Source organism: Stegostoma tigrinum, chromosome 23 (genome assembly GCF_030684315.1).
Source record: "Stegostoma tigrinum isolate sSteTig4 chromosome 23, sSteTig4.hap1, whole genome shotgun sequence".
Lineage (NCBI taxonomy): Eukaryota > Metazoa > Chordata > Chondrichthyes > Orectolobiformes > Stegostomatidae > Stegostoma > Stegostoma tigrinum.
In genome coordinates this window covers 9,554,200-9,573,515 of record NC_081376.1, presented here as the reverse complement: position 1 = coordinate 9,573,515, position 19,316 = coordinate 9,554,200, and the positions used below count along the sequence as shown (strand labels likewise).

Genomic DNA, 19,316 nt, shown 5'->3' with positions numbered 1-19,316 from the left:
CCAACATTCAATTTGGGAGAGATTTGTTTCCTTTGCAACTAGTTTGCAGGACGGAGCTAGCAAAGGTCTTTACCTGCAACACAACGTTACCTCGGGGATAGTTCTTCAATTGTAACTGTCACAGCGTGCGAATGCTTGAACCTAGGCATGAGTATTCTATCCCTACAGTACATTCCAGCAGAGTTGAAACTGGTTTTTTTAACCTTTCTCCTTGTGTATTCTTCAGTGGTAAAAATACAATGTGTCAGCAGTGTGGAACATAATTCTGAGTAGGTGCCTTGCTCTCGAGCAGGGATCCACTGGCCCTTCCTTGACTTTGTAGTAACAAGATATCACAGTCCAATCTAATGTAACTCACCTTTTCCTCAGCCCTCATTTAAAGGTCTGTTGTTTGAAGCTCCTTTCACATTCACCGTGTGAAAATCCATGGTTCTCTCTCTCTAGCAGCGACTTAATTTACATGCAACCATAGCCATTTTTGGCTTTATCAGCCCTCTATTTCTTAAAAAAAATGTGGATTGCCATGTTTAAAAAGTGTCCACTGTACTTCTGAGCAGTTTTGAATTGACTTGTCTCTTTTGTTTTCAAAAACTAGGTCAATAACAAGGAGAATTTGCAAAAGCTAGGAACCTTGGTGTCTGGTATTCCAAGCAATGTGTTCCAAGGTATCAATCCTGGGATCTTCATCAGTTTAATCTCAAATTTAACATTTGTTGAGAATATTGGAGCAGCACCACAGCCTCTACAATCGATATGTGTTCTGCAGGTGAGTGACTCATAGTGCACAATCAACTTTAACAGAATCGATGTAAAATCTAATTTTCTTCTGACTGCTGTGTATATTTTCCCAAAGCCAACGCTGTTGTGTCAAGATAATAAAATGTGAGGCTGGATGAACACAGCAGGCCCAGCAGCATCTCTGGAGCACAAAAGCTGTTGTGTCAAGAATGTTTTTACCTCAGACGTTGCTCACAGGATGTGGTGGATTTGCATTTAAATACTGTTCTGTTTCCTTGTTATTGAGGTGTTGCGGAATGTGGAAGACCCTGTACAAACAGTGAAGAACATTCCATCTGTTCTGGCCAAAGAGGTCCCCCCTGTCCTGCTAAACTCAAACTTAGGCCTCAGTGACGTCAACGACAAGCAGTGGGCTCCCAGTCAGGTAAATTATTATAGTCTTTTTGAAGTGTGAAATGATACTTATTTGGGGAAAGAATACTTGATAATTTAATGCGCATTTTAAAGATTCAGTCAGTTCCTTAAAAATAGCTTTCCTGCAGTGCAGGCACAAAAATGCAGTAAAGACAGGAAGACCAGATGATGAGTTACCAACCCATTATTATTGCATAAAATCAGGATGAAAATAATGGCATGGAACCTACCAGAGTTGGATTCTACATTTAAGAGACACTAAATGTAGAAAGGGCCATACGTACAGAAAATACATGGACATGTTTACTTGTAAGTTGAGCTAAAATGATGATTCATGTGGGCAGAGGTATGGCAAATGGAAAACATAACCTGTGACCCCCACCATCGAGAAGGACAAATGCAGGAACTGCATGGGAAAACCACCTGCAAGTGTCCTTCCAGGCCACTCGCCATCTAGACTCAGAAATAAACCCCCTTTAGTTCTGAGGAAGGGTCACTTGACCCGAAACAGTAACTCTGATTTCTCCATGGATGCTGTCGGACTTGCTGAGCTTTTCCAGCAGTTTTTGTTCCCCTTAGTGTTGTTTGGGCAAATTCCTGGTGCTCCCTATCTGCCAGCACTGTCTGTCACCGTCTGTCACCGTGTTCCAACTGAAGTGGTTTTAGGATGCCACCACCTTCTCAAGGGCAATTAGGGACTGGCAATAAATGCTGCCTCTCAAACAATTTGCTTTAAAGCTCAGCCAGTGCAGATGAGACTGAGCCAAAGTGCCATAAGTTAGATTGGAAGACTATAAATGCAATGACAGCTGAAGAATGGTGTACTTGTACAGTTCTTTACCAAACCTTAAATACTCTTGACATGCTTGGTCATTTCTTTCATATAGGAAATGTGACAAGCAAACTGCACACAGCAGAAAACATTAATGAGATAAATGATCAGATAATTGGTTGACTGGGACCTGAATACTAGCCAGGACATCAGTGACAACACATCCGCACCTCTTCAAGATAGTGCTACCTTCTATGCCCACCTTAGAGAACAGAAAAAGTCTTGGTTTAAATTCACGTTTATCCTTCAGATGGTACAACTGTCCCTCGGACAGAATGCAGCGCTCAATCAGTACTGCACTGATGTGTTGGTCTGGATTGTGTTCTGGTCTCTGGAATGAGAATTTTATTCAATACTTTCCTAGCCCGAGATTACACTGATCCAGGTTTGCACAGCAGATGGTTCATCGGAAAATCTTTAATGCACTGTCCATGGATTTACATCCACTTATGTGACAAGTGGAGAATTTTGAGAACATCATTTCCGCTTTCTGTATCACCCACTTTGGAAGCAGGCCCTGCCAGTGTATTGGAACGACAGGAGCTTCGATGCCCACAGCTGACATGCTTTGATATTGACATTGCAGGCTTTATCTATGTAACATAATGGAATGCATATGTTCAAAACATGGAATTAATCAACAAGTGAAATTGCATCTCAAAGATGTCTTAGCAGTCAACATGCAAAAAAATGTTTAAGCACTTGTGTTAAAGCAGTTAATCAGTAACATTTCAATATTTTCTCCTATGCTTTTATCCTCAGGCTGCCGTGTTTTTTGAAAGTGTTGTGAAAAGCAGTAATGATTATGACATGTGAGTAATATTTGCACATGATAATAGATCGCATGTCAGCCAACACTATGGAATTGTAGTTTGTGTAAACAGGAATAAAGGGTACAAGAAAGAAAGAAATGATGCTAAATCTATACAAATCATAAGTTAGGTTGCAATTAGAATGTTTGGGCACCTTACTTTAAGAAAGATGTCAAAGTTACGGTGAGATGTTTGCTCAGGGATACTAGCATTTAAGACATCATAAATAAATTATACTCTTTTTCTCTTTCATTAGATGTTTATGTTACATTTTTGGGACTCTGGCCTGGTCACATTTAAATAGCATATAGTTCTGATCTCCCACCTGTGAAGGAGGACTTATGTGTTAGAAAAAGAACAAAAAAATTGTTCAAAGAGCATTAGAACTGAGAGTTTAAAACTATGAGAATATTTAAGTAGTTGGGCTTTTTTCTGACCTATTATGTTTTGAATAGATTGGACAGGCTAGATACAGAAAGAATGTTTCTATTTTTGGGCAAATACAAAATGAGAGGCCTTAAGTCCATTGTTGTCAATAGTAAATCTAATATAGAAAATTTCTTTATCCATAGCTGTTAGAAATTAGCACTCTCAATGAGAATTGTTTGCAATAAATGGAATCATATAATCCCTACATTATAGGAGCAGACCACTGAGCCCACACCCACTTTCCAGAGAGCCTTCCACCATACCCACCTTCCTGCCCTTTCTCTGTAACTCTATCTGCCTAGCTTACACATCCCTCGACACTATGGGCCATCGAGCATGGCCAATCCACCTGAACTGCCCCACACAGATACCAAGAGAATGTACAAACTCCACACAGATAGTCACCCAAAGGTAGAATTGAACCCAGGTCCCTGGTGTTTTGAGGTAGCAATGCTGACCACTGAGCCAGGTCAATATTTCACAAACTGTTTTCGATTGTGACCTCTTTTGTTGCTTGTAATTTGCTGATATCCCAGAACTGAGAGTGAAGGAAGTGAGGAGGCGTAGAGTCATTTGAGCAGGCCAGAGCAAGAGATGTTTCATCCATTTGGTTCTTCCATGCTAACAATTTTAAAACAAATAGTTGCGAGATTTTAAAGGCACTGTTAGCATTAGCCCAAAGGTCAGTTGTACCAATTGCTGCCTCAGAGTTTGCAACCTCAAAATAATTGGCTGGTCACCCCAGTGCAGGTTCTGACTCACAGTTTGACGAATCCTTCTTTATGTACTTCTAAAGGGAGTTAGACAAGTATGTGAAAGAAAGTCGAATAGAGAGAGAGCTTGCAACTTGGATGGAATGGGAAAAGACTTGTGCATTATTGTTAATATCAACATTGATTAGTTTGGCCAAAAGAAATATGTTTCTGTGTTGTATGTCTATGTAATTGTATGTAATATGTCATTAAAAGAGAACGTGGTGAAAATACTGAGACCACTGAAATGGTCCATGCTCAAATGCAGGCTTAAACCGGCAAGTGGCAATTAACTTGTGCAACACACAGATGCCAGGCAATCACCATCTCCTAAAAAAAGAGAATTGCCCCTTGGTATTCAATGGTGTTACCATCGCTGAATTGTCCACTATGAACATTCTGGGGGTTACCATACACCAGAAATTAATTGACTAGCCAATGGCTACAAGAGCAGTTTGGAGGTTAGGAATCTTGCAGTAAGAAACTCAGTTGACTCCTGACCATCATCCACAAAGCACAAGTCAGGAGTGTGATGAAATAATCTTCACTTCCCTGGATGGGTGTAGCTCCAATAACTGTTCAGAAGCTTGACACCGTCCAGAAAAAAGCAGCTGCTGGATTAGCACCAGTACAAAAACATGCATTCCCTCACCACCACTGCACAGTGGCAGCAGTGTGCATCATCTACTATATGCGCTACAGAAATTCACCAACATTTCTCAGACAGCACCTTACATGCCTATGACCACCACCATCTAGATGGATAGGGGCAATGGGAATATCACCACCTAAAGGTTCCCCTCCAAAGCACCCAATATCTGTACTTGAGAATATGTTAACATTCTGTCCATGTCACTGGACCAAAGTCCTGGAATTCCAGCCCTAATGTCATTGTGGGTCCACTTACACTGGACAGAGTGCAGTGGTCCGAGAAAGCAGCTCACCATCACCTTCTTTTGGCAACAAGGAATGATCAGTAAATGCTGGCTGAGTCAGCGAAGCCCACATCTCCTGAATAAATTTGTAAAATGTCTGTAAATGTGCAATCTTACAATAGCTGCTTCAATCACGAGCTTCGAGTGCAGAAGCTGTAAAGCCAAACAAGCTAATTCCTGTATGAAGGAAGTGAAATATTCAATTGGGTTGACAATGTTTTTGTCTGTTCCAGATTCTCACCTTCAGTTCTGCAAGGTTTCAGTTGTGGTGCAGTCAAAGATCTGAATTTTACAAATTTTCTTCAGCTCGTTCAAGCAATGAAGGGGAAGGGGGCTATGCTTGATGAAAGTCAGGTGAGGTCATTCATTAAAAATCCTGTTGGGAAGAAACCCTAACTATATTCATTGACCATTAACTTCGAGTTGATTTCAGAGTAAAAATTAACTGTCAAAGTGACTTGCTTGACAGACTGGGGATTGAGACAGTACCTGTTAGCAATACTCAACTTGGTATGTTTGGCCAGCGCTGGATGTTCCAAACGCTCATATATTCTTTTACTCAACATTCAAACATTGACCTCATTACTTTCTATCCCCAAGAACATTCTTCTTACATTTTTGGAAAAAAGTGGGTGATTAACATTTCCTGTGCACCCAAACCCTCCAGTACATTATGGAAATTAAAAGTGTTGCTAAGACTTTGAGTGCAAGTAATATGTCAGATGGTGTGTCCACTCTCATTAAAATACTAATGGGCATATTCAGCATTACCAGCATTTCTGGTAGTGCAGTAAATACTAGTGTACGTGGGAGGGTCTGTTCCTCACAATTAAGGGCTCCAGCTTCACCTATGTCTTGGAATTTAGTGATAACTAAATGGAAACTATGCTCAGGTGAGGGTTTGAGTTATAAAAATTGGCTGGATAGGTTGGACCCTAGGAAATTGAAGGGTGACCTCACGGAGGTTTATAAAATTCTGAAGGGCATAGATAAGGTGAATAGCAAGGGTCTTTTTCCGAAAGTGGAGGACTTCAAAACTAAGGAGCGTATTTTTAAGGTGATGGGGTAAGTTTTAAAAAGGACAAGAGGGGCAACTTCTTTAACACAGAAGTACATATATGGAATGACATGCCAGAAGAGATAGTGGATTCGGGTACAATTGCAACATGTAAAACGTGGACAGGTACATGAATAGGAAAGGTTTGGAGGGATATGGGCCAAATGCAGGCAGGTGGGACTGGTTTATTATAGGAACACAGTTGGTGTGGACTAGTTGGACCAAAGGGTCCCTTGCCATGCTGTGTGTCTCTATGACTCTATGACCTAAAGTGAAGTTACGTTTTTCTTTAATAGTACAACTTGTTTTTGTTTACAAGCCCTACTATTGTTGATAAATGTTATAATGCTTTTAATAGAACAACTGCAGTTTGGTAAATCTTTCTAGTATCACTGCTTAGGAACCCATGTTGCACTGTTAGTGCTCTGATTCTTGACATTACCATTCGAAGCATTTGAAACAGCACTACATGTAAGTCAGGATCCAAGAAGCCAAAATTTTAATCATTGGTTTCCATCTAATCAGGAGAAGGTACAAGTCACACTTAGATTGTTGGGTCAATGTTGGACAGTCTAGATGGTTTTTTTTTTAGTAACTATTAATTTCCTGTTTTGTTTTACAGCTCAGTTGCATGTTTTTTCGACTAACCTCGAAAGGAAATGTGCCAGACAAAGACAAGTTGCCTGTAGATGTTTTGCTTTATTTTAAGTAAGTCTCCAGGAGGAGAAAGGCTTGACAAGGTTGCACTGTTTGCAATCTGATTCTCCTACCTTGGCCTCTTATTAATCTTAACTTTGAAATAATTGTCGTGGAAGTTCGAGGAGTATGACTTAAAATTTTTGTCCGCTATGTTATGCAAGTTAATGTGTAGAAAAAGAATAAAGCCTTGCAAACTAGATAGAGAAAACATGAAAAACCAGGTTGTATAGATCGAATGCAAAATGTGGGAATTATAATTCTGCAAAATATTCTTAATTAAGTAACCATTTTTTAGATTTAAAAATTGTCCTTGTTTCCCTATTTTCTGTAGGGAAGCCAGGCAATTATGGATAAGTTATTTTTTATCTGTCATTAGGAAATGGCTTGCTCCTATAATCAAGAGCACGACCAATACCTTAAATTTTTCATTTAATGTGGATGTCTAAAGGTTAGCTCATGTCTGACAGATTTCATTTTAAAATGATAGCTAAAATACTGGAGAGAGGACATATTGGACTTGGAGAGACAGCAGGGAAGATTTGAATGACATTCAGAATGACACCTAGCTCCAAGGTCTAAGCTACAAGGAGATATTAAACAAACTAGGGTTTATTACATGGAATTCAAAAAATTAGGGATGATTTAATTTTGATTTGATTCGATTTATTATTGCCATGTGCACCTAGACACAGTGAAAAGTTTTGTTTTGTGAGCAATACCAGCAGTTCAAAGCATACAAAATGCATTAGGGTAATAGAACAGAGCGAGGAATGCAATGTGACAGCTGCAGAGACGGTACACAGAGATAATCTTCAAGATACAGACAGGGAAATCAAGTTTTCAAAAGGCTCAAATGGGGGTATGGAAATTTGCGCTATTTACACAGGCCTGAGAGCTGAGGAGTAGGGTGAACACTGTTAAAATTATCAGTCAGGACTTTCAGAACCGAAAATAGGAAGTCCGTTATATACAAATGTCTGTAAAGATTGTGATCTCTGTTCTCCAAATGACAGTTGATACTACGTCAGTTTTAGATCTGAGATTTATCATTTTTTGTCAATCAAAAATCAAAGGAAACAGAACAAAAGTGTACATATTAAGTTATTTCACAGATTAGTCAAAATTTTCTTGATCGTAGAATTTGCTGAGCAGTCTACAGTTGTTCCTATAGACGTATGTACCTGTCATTATGAATATGCAAGTTTTTTTTTAAAACGTTAATTTTCAAAAATTTAAATTGACACCCTCTTATTCTGACAGAAAGTAATGTCCTGAGTGTTTCTAGCAATTAAAAAAGAAGTTCTCATTACATACAATCAATGTAATTCAAATTTTTCACATTGAAGCTCCAAGAACAGAACATCTCGAAACTGTGAGTCATTCTTCAAAGGTGTCGGAAAATCAAACATTCGTCTCTTACCGAAAGGATCGTTAAGAAGACAAAATCTGTTGGAAGATGCCAAAACCTGTTTGGTAAGGAAAATGTGCAACTAGGGAGTGATAGCATCCATATTCTGGATGACTGATGGACAATAGTCTCACCCTTCCATTAATTGCAAACTGCTATTATTGTGATATTACAGGACATGACCGGGTCAGCATTCAGTGCCCTTCCCTAATTGAAAAGGTAGTGGTGAACCATCTTTGTGAACTGCTGTTGGAGGATAAGTACACTCACAGTGCTGTTAGGAAGAGAGTTCCAGAATTTCGACCTTCTGGCAGTGAAGTAACAGTACTATAATTCCCTGTCAGGATGTCACAGGTCATCATTTTAGGTGAAGAGGAGGCAGATTTAGTACAGAATTGAGAAGGAATTACTGTTCTAAAAGTGTTGCGAATTTGTAGAATTCACTACACTAGAGTGCGGAGGTTGAATAGATTTAAGTAGAGGTAGTTGACATTTATAATTAGCAATGGGTTAGAGGGCTATGGGAACCTTGTAGGGAAGTGGAGTTAAGACTGAGATATATCGGTCAAGATTGTACTAAATGGCAGAGCAGACACAAGGGGCTGTTTGCTGACTCCTGCTCCTAGCTCTTGCGTTCTGGTAATGGAGTATGGCTTGGAGAGGAACTTGCAGGCAGCTGCACTCCCATGCATTGACTTCTTGTCCGTTAGGTGGTGGAGTTTGCAGCTTTGGAAGGTGTTGTTGAAAGAACCTTCACTTTTGATTGCAGTGCATGGCACACACTGCAGATGTTGTGTCCTGTGATGGAGTGAGTGAATATTGATGGTAATGGTTGGAATGCTACATTGTCCAGGTTGTATTCAGCGCCTCGGGTATTGTTGGAGTTATACTCATTGGGGAAAATGGAGAGTATTCCATTACACTCCTGTCTGTAGATAGTAACTTAGGCTTTTGAAAGTTAAGAAATGAGTTAATCACTGCAAAGTTCTTAATCTCAGACCTGCCCTTGTAGCCATTGTGTTTATAATGGCTAGTTCCATTCAGTTTCTGGGGTCAGTGGTAACCGCCTCGATGTAGATAGTGGGGGATTTAGCAATGTTAAGGCCATTGAACATCAAAGGTGGATGGCCATTGTCTGGCACTTGGGTGGAGTGAATGTGACTTGCTATTTAACAGTCCAAGCCTGGATATTGTCAAGGTATTGCTACATAAGGAAGTGGACTCCTTCAGTACCTGAGGAGTTGTGAATGGTGCTGAACTTTGTGCAGTCGTTAGTCAACATCCCCGAATGGCCTGCTCCCACACTGCAGAGATCTATGATCTTTTTCCCTTGCTTTAAATTCTAGCTCTGACTTCATAAATTCTATTTCATTTTTCTTCCCTCCCTGAAGTGACATTTCCTTTTCCTTTTGCTCCCACTGGAATGTTCTGTCTCGAAATTGTTTTGCCGATTGGAGCCTTTTTTTCTTGGGTTCAAAGTTTTCTGGTTCAATCTTCAGTGAAAAATTCTTGCTAACTCCATCAATTCACCCTTTGGTTTACATTGCTCTTCTTCCAAGGTCAATACTTGTGCTGTTACTTCAATTACATCAGCTTTCCTAGACCCTGGTTTCAACTCTGGGAGGTGAGAGGTAATCATTTGGGTTTTGGTTAACTTTTTTTCTTCTGCTCCAACATCTTATGCTCTTACATCCAGTTTTAACAGACAACATACAGGAGCTAAGTTTTCTAATAAAGACAAGTACTAGTTGATTAACAAAACAACCTTAGTCAATTAAGATGGAAGAAGTCCTACGCAGTCAGTAGTATATGAATGCAGAGATAGTAGGAACTACAGATGCTGGAGAATCTGAGATAACAAGGTATAGAGCTGGATGAACACAGCAGGCCAAGCAGCATCAGAGGAGCCTAGGAAGGAGGGTCTTGGCCCGAAACGTCAGCCTTCCTGCTCCTCTGATGCTGCTTGGCCTCCTGTTCATCCAGCTCTACACCTTGTTATCTCAGTGTATGAATGCACTTTGTTCTAAATATGCCCACAAATATACACACATGTGTTTTCTCTCTCTGTGTCTCTCACTCTCTCTTCTGGATGTGAGGAAAACAATTTTGGCTTTCTGAGAAAAGAACAATTTGCCCAATAGGTTATTTAAGCAAAGTGTGCACCTTCCATCCCATTTCTTGTTAGAACTTGAACAGAGCTGAGTTTTGTCAGTGTGCATCAATCTCTGTGCATTGAATTAAGATGGAGAATTCATCTGAGAATTACCTAGCTACCATCTGGACTGGTGTTAAAACTAAGTCATACAATCCCATGTTTCGATTCATTTTCTGTTAGAACCCTTACCCTTAACTAAACCCTATGTCCAAACTCCTAAAATAGGTCATTTCAAAACTGAAATGTACCTTGATTGTTGCATTTCAATGGTAACCAAGCAAATGTGATTTCCTGACTCAGCAAAATGGAGCTTTCAGTAATCTTTTTAACGTTGATGAATGATGGACTTTTTATTTCATACAAATGTTGTCTTCATCAGCCTTATAAATTTAATTGTGTTTGTGTGGAAAAGAAATGTTATTCCACCAATGTGTTAATACTATTCTCTTGATTCAACTGCAGGGAATTAATAGCAGAAATCTGACCAAAGAGAATATTGCAGTACTGGGAGGTTTGGTATGTGACCTTGAGGGTTCAGTCATCAAAGAATCTGATCTTTCCATCTTGGAGGCATTGAAGACTTGTACCTCATTCAGAGAGGATCAGAAGAGAGCCATTGAAACTCTGCTCCAAGGTGGATCCAGCATCTATGGGTGAGTTTGAAACTGTATTGACCAGAAATTGGCCTTTTCCTCAAAAGTGGGCAATTAAGCAGAGGATTAATTGCCCTGATATGTGCCTGCTAGCATCAATATGGGTAGTTATGTATCAGACTTCGTTGGAATTGAACTCGTGTGCCAAATGATCCCAATGCAGCTCACTGATCATGGCCTGATGAATTATTTTGGTTGCAATGGAGAAAGATCTACTGGTGGGGGTGGGTGAAAGGCAGATACGAAAATAAAATAGTGCTGGAGCAAGAGGAGGCCAGTAGTCTCCTGCAGTTGTTTTGTGGAGTATATAAGGAGTTCCTACTTAAACAGAAATTTGGCTTTAAGTGGAATTTATTGAAGATTTTTTGATTGTCCTCCAGTGGTTGCTTTACTCTATCCGAGGGAAAATTGGATGTGTGTAACCTGAATACTTGGTTTTTGTCAGGACCCTGCTTCAGAACTGAAGAACATGAGTCCTGTCCCAAAATATTGACTTTCCAGCTCCCCAGATGTTGTCTGACCTGCTGCGTTCCCCCAGGTCCACACTGTGTTATCTCTGACTCCAGCATCTGCAGTTCTTGCTATCTCTGCAATTAATTTGAATTTCTTTCCCTTCATCCTTCAGTTGCATGTTATGGAATGGAAGATTTAAATTTTCCTCCTTAATTGTATCAAATAACATTACAAATGGCAAGAATAGAATATAGGCATAATTTTTATGCCACACTGTTTACAGAGCAAAAACACAGGATGACATAGGTTCTCAGTAATTCCTGGCCAATGCCAACTGGTGATCACTTTGCACTAACTTAATTTGTAGGTCGGATGGCCATTGCAGGCAGTACTGTGGTCATTTCAAGTGGGTCGGAACACTGTTGCAATTCTGAAGGAATAATTTCAAGAAAATTTCTGCAGGGAGCCATTTTTACGGTAGAAATCTCCACCAGGCATTCATAATGAAACCGCCACCAATAGAAATGTGTTCTCTAATTCAGATTTTATTTATCTGCAGCACTCCTTCATCTTGGTCGTCATCTACAATCGGAGAGCTTGGAAATCTTCCTTTAGCCTTGACTGACACATGGAGTCAAGTAAACAGGGTATGCTGTAGTCATTGAAAATCAAGCCCTAAGTTAAGTTCATGAGTCTATAAAGCCCGTTTTACTGAACCTTTCTTCTGATCTCTCATTTGCCTCAGTTTCTGATTGCCTTTCATCTCAAATGCCTATTTTTGAGTCTTTACAGGGACTATTTTGCAGCTGTTCACACAAAATTAACTGAAAACAATACTAATTCACGCATATGGATATGCATTTTTAGCTTTTTATTGAACAGTATTCTTATATCAGAAGAATACTTTATCTGGAATAAGAACTGAAGGTAAAGGAGAAACTCAGCAGGTCTGCAAGTGGTCAGAGAAGCAGAGTTAATATTTCAAGGTCTTCTTCAGAATTGAGGTGTTCAAGAGTTCTGAAGAAGTCATTCTGGACTTGAAACATTAACTCTGTTTTTCCGTCTCTACATATACTACCAGATCTGCTGAGCTTCTCCAGCATTTTGTTTATTTCATATCTCCAATGTCAAACTATATTTTGGCTTTATTTGAAAGATCTTTTTATTTGTGTGCGTGAAGCATTATGATAAAGCTGAACCATGAGTAAAAGAAGTTTGGTAAAATATAAATCTGTTTTCAGTGTTTTCAAACTGTTTTCAAAATACTTTAAGGATAAGACTCATCCTTTCCTGTTGTAATTTAAATATGTTCAGGAAAATGTTGACTTCTCGCTCTTTCTAGAAAATTGTATGGAGGAGATTAAGTCCCAAAGATTTTTCACAAATAAATTTACAATGTTTCACATAATGACCAGGTAAATGTTAAGATCTGCCACTCATGTACAATAAATCTTGATTTGGACCTCACGTGTTATAATGTTACCGTTTGATTTTGATAATACTATTATTTCTGTTCACTGTGAAAAATGCTTTTCACAAACTGACTCACATCTCACATTATCTGAAACATGAACTGTAATGCAAGCAAACTGGAAAAACCATGTTCCAGAAATAGTAGACTATCAATCATTAACGACTTACAGACTAATCCACCTCACCCACTGTAAAATATGTTTTTGGCCTCTCCTATAGACAGAAATGATTGTGGGGAATCTATACCAAAAACAAAAATTGCTGGAAAAACTCAGCAGAACTTCTGAACAAGGGTCACTGGACTGAAAATGTTAGCTCTGTATTCTGTTCACAGATGCTACCAGACCTGTTGGGTTTTTCCAGAACCTTCTGTCTTTTTCAGATTTCCAGCATCTGCAGATCCTAGTATGGGAGATCTGTGCATTGACACATCTGAGGATGACTGTCATCCACCTTCACTCTTCGACTGACCCACAGGTCCCTGCCGCTGGGTCAGTTTCAGCTAAGTCATGGGCAGATAAGCCTGCAAACTGTCACTCCCCCCCCACCTCCCTCCAACAGTGCTCTGATCCCTCCTCCCACCCAGAAAAGAGGCTAAACAACATGGCCTGCATGCAGATTTCCTTTCTCCTGAAGTAACAGTAAGTCTCCCTTGAGATCCGTAGCATATGTTAAGAAGGCCAGTCACTATCATTGCCCCAGGTCATATCTGAGCCTTAGGGGGATGGTTAATTTGAACATGACAACAAAAGCTGCATCAGCTAAGAAGGATGAAACCTGGTGACTCCAGTGTTTGGCATTCCCTGACAGTGCATACTGTCAACATACATAATCTGTTAAAGGTTCAACTTACTGAAAAGCAGTAATTTTGGCTTAATATTAAACATGCCATGATTGGCAAAATAGTGTCAACTTTGAGAAGTCCCTGGCATTTCTTACCTTGACTCTCATTTCAACATCCGTGGCCAACTGGCACCTACAGGCAGTTTACCATTTGGAGATAAAAGATCCGCTGGTTTCTATATGAAGCTGTGCTTGATGCAAAGGCTTATGCAGGAATGTATATTTGCTAGAAAGTACTGCATTTGGCATGATTCCTTCAGTGAGAACCCTCTGCACACCTGCTGCTTCCCCCCACAAGCTTGTGATATTGGTTTTATATGTAGCAGGATAAGATAGCTGTGTAACAGTCACTCATTACCTTGGGATACAGTTCTCATTGAGGCTCCGAGCCAATTGCATCAGTCGTTAATCGGGGCATGCATATGACTAGGTATTAATTCTGGAACATTTTTCAATTATTGTGCTCTGTGCAGGACGTCCTTAAACAAGCTCTCCCAAGATTCATCAAGAAAGTGAAGACATTCACACCACCCAGTGAAATGCTTGTATTTATAAATCAGCTCAACCTAAGAAGAGGTTCGGACAACTTAGCAAGTACGTAATCGGTCCATGTACACAACAGTGTTTGGCAAGATAATGTTATGCATATAGAGACTAAACTCACATGTGGAGCAAATATTTCCCTGCTGTCAGTTTCAAGTCCATGAGTAAACATTAGTCTGGCAGAGTGCTTTGTGAATCCAACTAACTGTTAGGAAGAAGAATTTACTTTGAGGATAGGAAAATGTTCTACCTTGAATCTTGAGGCCTTTTGAAATATGGCTATTTTCCCATGCTCAAAAAGTCTGAGAAGTGGTTTCAACCTTGGGATAAGTTTGGATAATGTAGACATGGAACACCTATTCCCATTAGTTGTAAGTGGAAGGGCTAGGGAAGACAAATTGAAGGCTTTGGGAAAGAGGTGGGGGCAGGTTAAACAGAGTGTAATGGTCTCCCGCTTGGAATGCTGCAAGGTGGTGGAGGAAAATTGATCAGTGATTTTGGAAAGAATTTGGATGAGGCATTTGAAAGCATTAAACTTGTAAGGTTATAGGGGTAGAACAAGGAAATGGTACTGACTGAGTTCCTCCAAGACAGATGCTGTAAAATCGATATGCTGAACGGCCCTCTTTGTTACTGTGTGTGAATCTATAACTCTAAATTGCCTGAAATAATTTAGTTGGCTACTTACGCTTCATGGACTTTGTGCTAACCCAAGTTACATTGAATGAATTGTTACCAATAGCCTGGATTTTGCAGTGGTGTTCGTGATGAAACTGTTAACATTACACTGTGAACCTTGCAATGTCTTCTGCTGTCCTCACATGTGTGGTTAAATGCAGGGATCTATGTTGTTATCAATGATTCCTTGGTCCTCCAAAAGGTATGCTGTTGAAGTTGTTACAGATGGAAATTAATCTGAAATTACTGACTTAATGTGAACTTATTATATTATAAGTCCCCCTGCAAAACACGTTGAGACTGTTATGCCTTGTTAAAAGAAATACAATTTTGTTTTCAATATGTATAAAGTCATAACCGCTGCTGAAAAATGTACTTACTTCTGAATGGCTACATTTTTGTCATTTGTGGAATGTTAGATATCTCCATTCTATGATGAAAATTCTCTCTGCCTTTTATAATAATGATAATCATTTTTATTAGAAGTTTGTTTAAGATATACCAACTTACTGTAATATTATAGGCGGTGAATGACACATGCCAGTGAGCTGTCTGTCAGAATTGTTTTCTTACCCTGTCATATTGTATTACTGTTGCTAGTTACCAGAGATTCCCTATAGTTAGTGCCAGAAATACATTAATAGAAACATAGAAGATAGGATCAGGAGGAGGCCATTTGGCCCATTGACCTTGTTCTGCCATTCATCACGATCATGGTTGATCATCCAACTCGAAAATATTGGGAAAGATTAACTGTATACTGCAGTGCTCAATAGATCTTTGTGAACAGCTTTCTTTAAGATCACTGGTGACCAGCATAACTCTTCTACTGTTTGCAAAAACACACATCAGCATGTGTGCAGATTAGTAGGAAAGATTTCGCATTTGTTTCATGATTCAATGTTGGCATTGTAGTCCTGTGAGGTTTGGTACAGCTGACAAAACAATGTTGCATCTAACCACTTATGTGGCCTTAAATGACCCCATGACAATATTTTGAAAAAGAGCAGGGAGTTATCCTCGCTGTCTTAGAAAATAGAACATAAAACATTACAGCACAGTACAGGCCCTTGTGCCGACCTGTCATACCGATCTCAAGCCCATCTAACCTACACTATTCCATGTACGTCCATATGCTTATCCAATGACGACTTAAATATACCTAAAGTTGGCGAATCTACTACCATTGCAGGCAAAGCGTTCCATTCCCTTACTACTCTCTGAGTAAAGAAACTATCTCTGACATCTGTCCCTTCTCTTTCACCCCTCAGTTTAAAGCTGTGCCCCCTTGTGCTCGCCGTCACCATCCTAGGAAAAAGGCTTTCCCTATCCACCCTATCTAACCCTCTGATTATTTTATATGTTTCAATTAAGTCACCTCTCAACTTTCTTCTCTCTAATGAAAACAGCCTCAAGTCCTTCAGCCTTTCCTCGTAAGACCTTCCCTCCATACCAGGCAACATCCTAGTAAATCTCCTCTGCACCCTTTCCAAAGCTTCCACATCCTTCTTATAATGCGGTGACCAGAACCGTACGCAATACTCCAAGTGCGGCCGCACCATAGTTTTGTACAGCTTCACCATAACCTCTTGGTTCCGGCACTCGATCCCTCTATTAATAAAAGCTAAAACACTGTATGCCTTCTTAACAGCCCTGTCAACCTGGGTGGCAACTTTCAAGGATCTGTGTACTTGGACACCGAGATCTCTCTGTTCATCTATACTACTAAGAATCTTACCATTAGCCCAGTACTTTGCCTTCCGGTTACTCCTACCAAAGTGCATCACATCACACTTGTCTGCATTAAACTCCATTTGCCACCTCTCAGCCCAGCTCTGCAGCTTATCTATGTCTCTCTGCAACCTACAGCATCCTTCGTCACTATCCACAACTCCACCGACCTTAGTGTCGTCTGCAAATTTACTAACCCATCCTTCTATGCCCTCATCCAGGTCATTTATAAAAATGTCAAACAGCAGTGGACCCAACACCGACCCTTGCGGTACACCACTAGTACCTGCTCTCCAGGATGATCATTTCCCATCAACTACCACCCTCTGTCCTCTTTCAGCCAGCCAATTTCCGATCCAAACTGCTATATCTCCCACAATCCCATTCCTCTGCATTTTGTACAATAGCCTACTGTGGGGAACCTTATCGAACGCCTTGCTGAAATCCATATGCACCACATCAACCAGTTTACTCTCACCTACCTGTTTGGTCACCTTCTCAAAGAACTCAACAAGGTTTGTGAGGCACGACCTTCCTTTCACAAAACCGTGCTGACTATCCCTAATCAATTTATTCTTTTCTAGATGATTATAAATCCTATCCCTTATAACCTTTTCCAACACTTTACCAACAACTTGACTAGTACTTACTATTCAATCAACATCTGGGGAAACAGTAATGATTAGTCGTTGACACATGGTTGTTTTGGGAGTTTTGCTGTGTTTCCTACATTGCAGCATTCACCAAAAATAAGTCATTGACCATAAAGTGTTTGGGATGTCTTGAGGCCCTGAAAAGTACTATAAATGCAAGACTTTTTTCTTCCGTATTTTTTCAACAATTTGTTCACTGAGCAATAACCGTGTTGAAAATAGCTTTGTTGAATATTAAGGTTAATCAGGAAACTGAAATGCCGTTTCTTTATACTTTCAGACTGTACAAGATTAGCAGCAGAGTCCATTGATGATCTGACCCCCGCAATCTATGATACAACCAATTTAGACCTCTGTTTGAGTGACCGTGTGCTGAAAGACAATGTGCTCCAACTGGGAGCTCTTGTGTTTGACCCTGCTCAGCTGGAAGTTCTGAAAAACAGACTAATACAGGTAACAAATGGGGTGTGGCACTTTCACAGCAAAGTGAACATAATCTTTGTTATAAATCATGGTAATTCATACTTTACAAGGTAAAAGGTCTGATTTAAACTTAAAAGAAATCATTGAAAAGGTTCATGTGAAATGGTTAAATTATATTGTGAGGGCTAAAATTGAATGGAAACCTCCATTCATCTTTTAAGTGTTTCCTGTATTAACTCTGACCCCTAATAGTATTAACTGAGACCAGGGAGATAAGAGCCACGAAGCTAAAGGCAAGAATGCTGATTTGTAAGTTGAGGCATTTTCGGAACAAGAGTTATAGGTCAGTGACCATAGGGTGATGGGTAAAGATGACTTGAAGTGAATTCTGGTGCTGACAGCAGAGTCTTAGATGAACTGAAGTTCATGATGAGTCAAGATGGTAACCACATGGAGAATATTGGAATAATCAAGTCTAGAGGCACTGCGAAAGCAATATTCCGGTGTTTGAAGTAGATGGGCTGGATGATGGAGAGGATTGGAAGTGAAATCTCAGGGTCTGTAGGATGCCAAGGTTACAAATACTTCGGTTCAATCTCAAACAATGGCCAGTTAGCAGCATTATTTTGGGGATTTGGGAATAGAGTTTGTGTGGATACAAATGACAGTTTGCTTTTGGTTTTTCCACTATTTAATTGGAGGTAATTTTCTAGTCATCCACCGCTGGATGTCAGACAAGCAGTCTGACAATTTAGATCCAATTGGAAAATGTAGAAAATGGATCTGAGGTACAGTTGGGTGTTGTCAGCACTATGGAATGTGATATGTTTTCAGATTATGTCACCTTGGGAGGGTGTATTTGGGTGAGAAGTAGAAGAGGGCGCAGTATAGGTTTCAGAGGAATTCAGAGTAGCAATGGAGAAGAATGGAAAAAGAAACTATTGCAAGTGATTATTTACGATTTAATATTTGGAGATGAGGGCGGTCCCATCCAGCTGGATAATGAGAGGGAACTAAGTGGAGGATTGTATGCTTAACTATGCTAAAGACCCAGTCGAAGAGGAACAATGATGACTGTCACATAGAATGTAATTTTTGACTTTGGTAATGCCTTTTCAGTATTCTGACAGAGGCAGAAACTAGCTGGTGGGTTTGCCAATTACTATGCTCTCTAAATGTTTATTTTCTTCAGAGCACCCATTAAGCTCTGCTGTTGGTTATCTCACTGCAATCTGTTGCACCATTTATCATTTTCTCTACTCAGCGCATGCAGTCACCTTTATTCTATCTGGTGTGCTGTTTGTGTTTCCCTTTTAGTGTTGCTCTCTCGAATCTTGTATTAAGTCTGATGACATCCAATTCTGTCTTTCCACTTAGCCTGTTAACTTGGCAGCTGCTGCCACGATCTCCAGCTCCCTCTCTAACATTACGACTTCTACCAACTAAACTTGCTTCCACTTTAAAATCTGCAAAGTGGAAGCAATTATGTAAAGAGCCAGCCTCAACTTCATCTTTCTGCCCACTCAGACACAGCATAGAATTTCAAAGCTGTGGTGTAATGTTCAACCCTGTACTTGCTTGTTTTGTCAATCCAATTTATATTTCCAAAACTTCTGTAAAGGTACCTGCATTTGT

At 39.9% G+C, this 19,316-nt stretch overlaps 1 protein-coding gene across 1 annotated transcript in view; it reads left to right on the top strand.

Moving 5' to 3' along the window:
• Nucleotides 1-19,316, top strand: part of LOC125462409 (uncharacterized) — a 320,685-nt gene that overhangs the window by 55,012 nt on the left and 246,357 nt on the right. Inside the window, exons 26-35 of the mRNA XM_059654215.1 lie at nucleotides 596-766; nucleotides 1,025-1,162; nucleotides 2,747-2,796; nucleotides 5,146-5,266; nucleotides 6,592-6,677; nucleotides 8,015-8,141; nucleotides 10,694-10,884; nucleotides 11,897-11,984; nucleotides 14,127-14,247; nucleotides 17,539-17,711. Coding sequence (XP_059510198.1) covers nucleotides 596-766; nucleotides 1,025-1,162; nucleotides 2,747-2,796; nucleotides 5,146-5,266; nucleotides 6,592-6,677; nucleotides 8,015-8,141; nucleotides 10,694-10,884; nucleotides 11,897-11,984; nucleotides 14,127-14,247; nucleotides 17,539-17,711 — 1,266 coding nt within the window. The remainder of the gene's footprint in view (nucleotides 1-595; nucleotides 767-1,024; nucleotides 1,163-2,746; nucleotides 2,797-5,145; nucleotides 5,267-6,591; nucleotides 6,678-8,014; nucleotides 8,142-10,693; nucleotides 10,885-11,896; nucleotides 11,985-14,126; nucleotides 14,248-17,538; nucleotides 17,712-19,316) is intronic.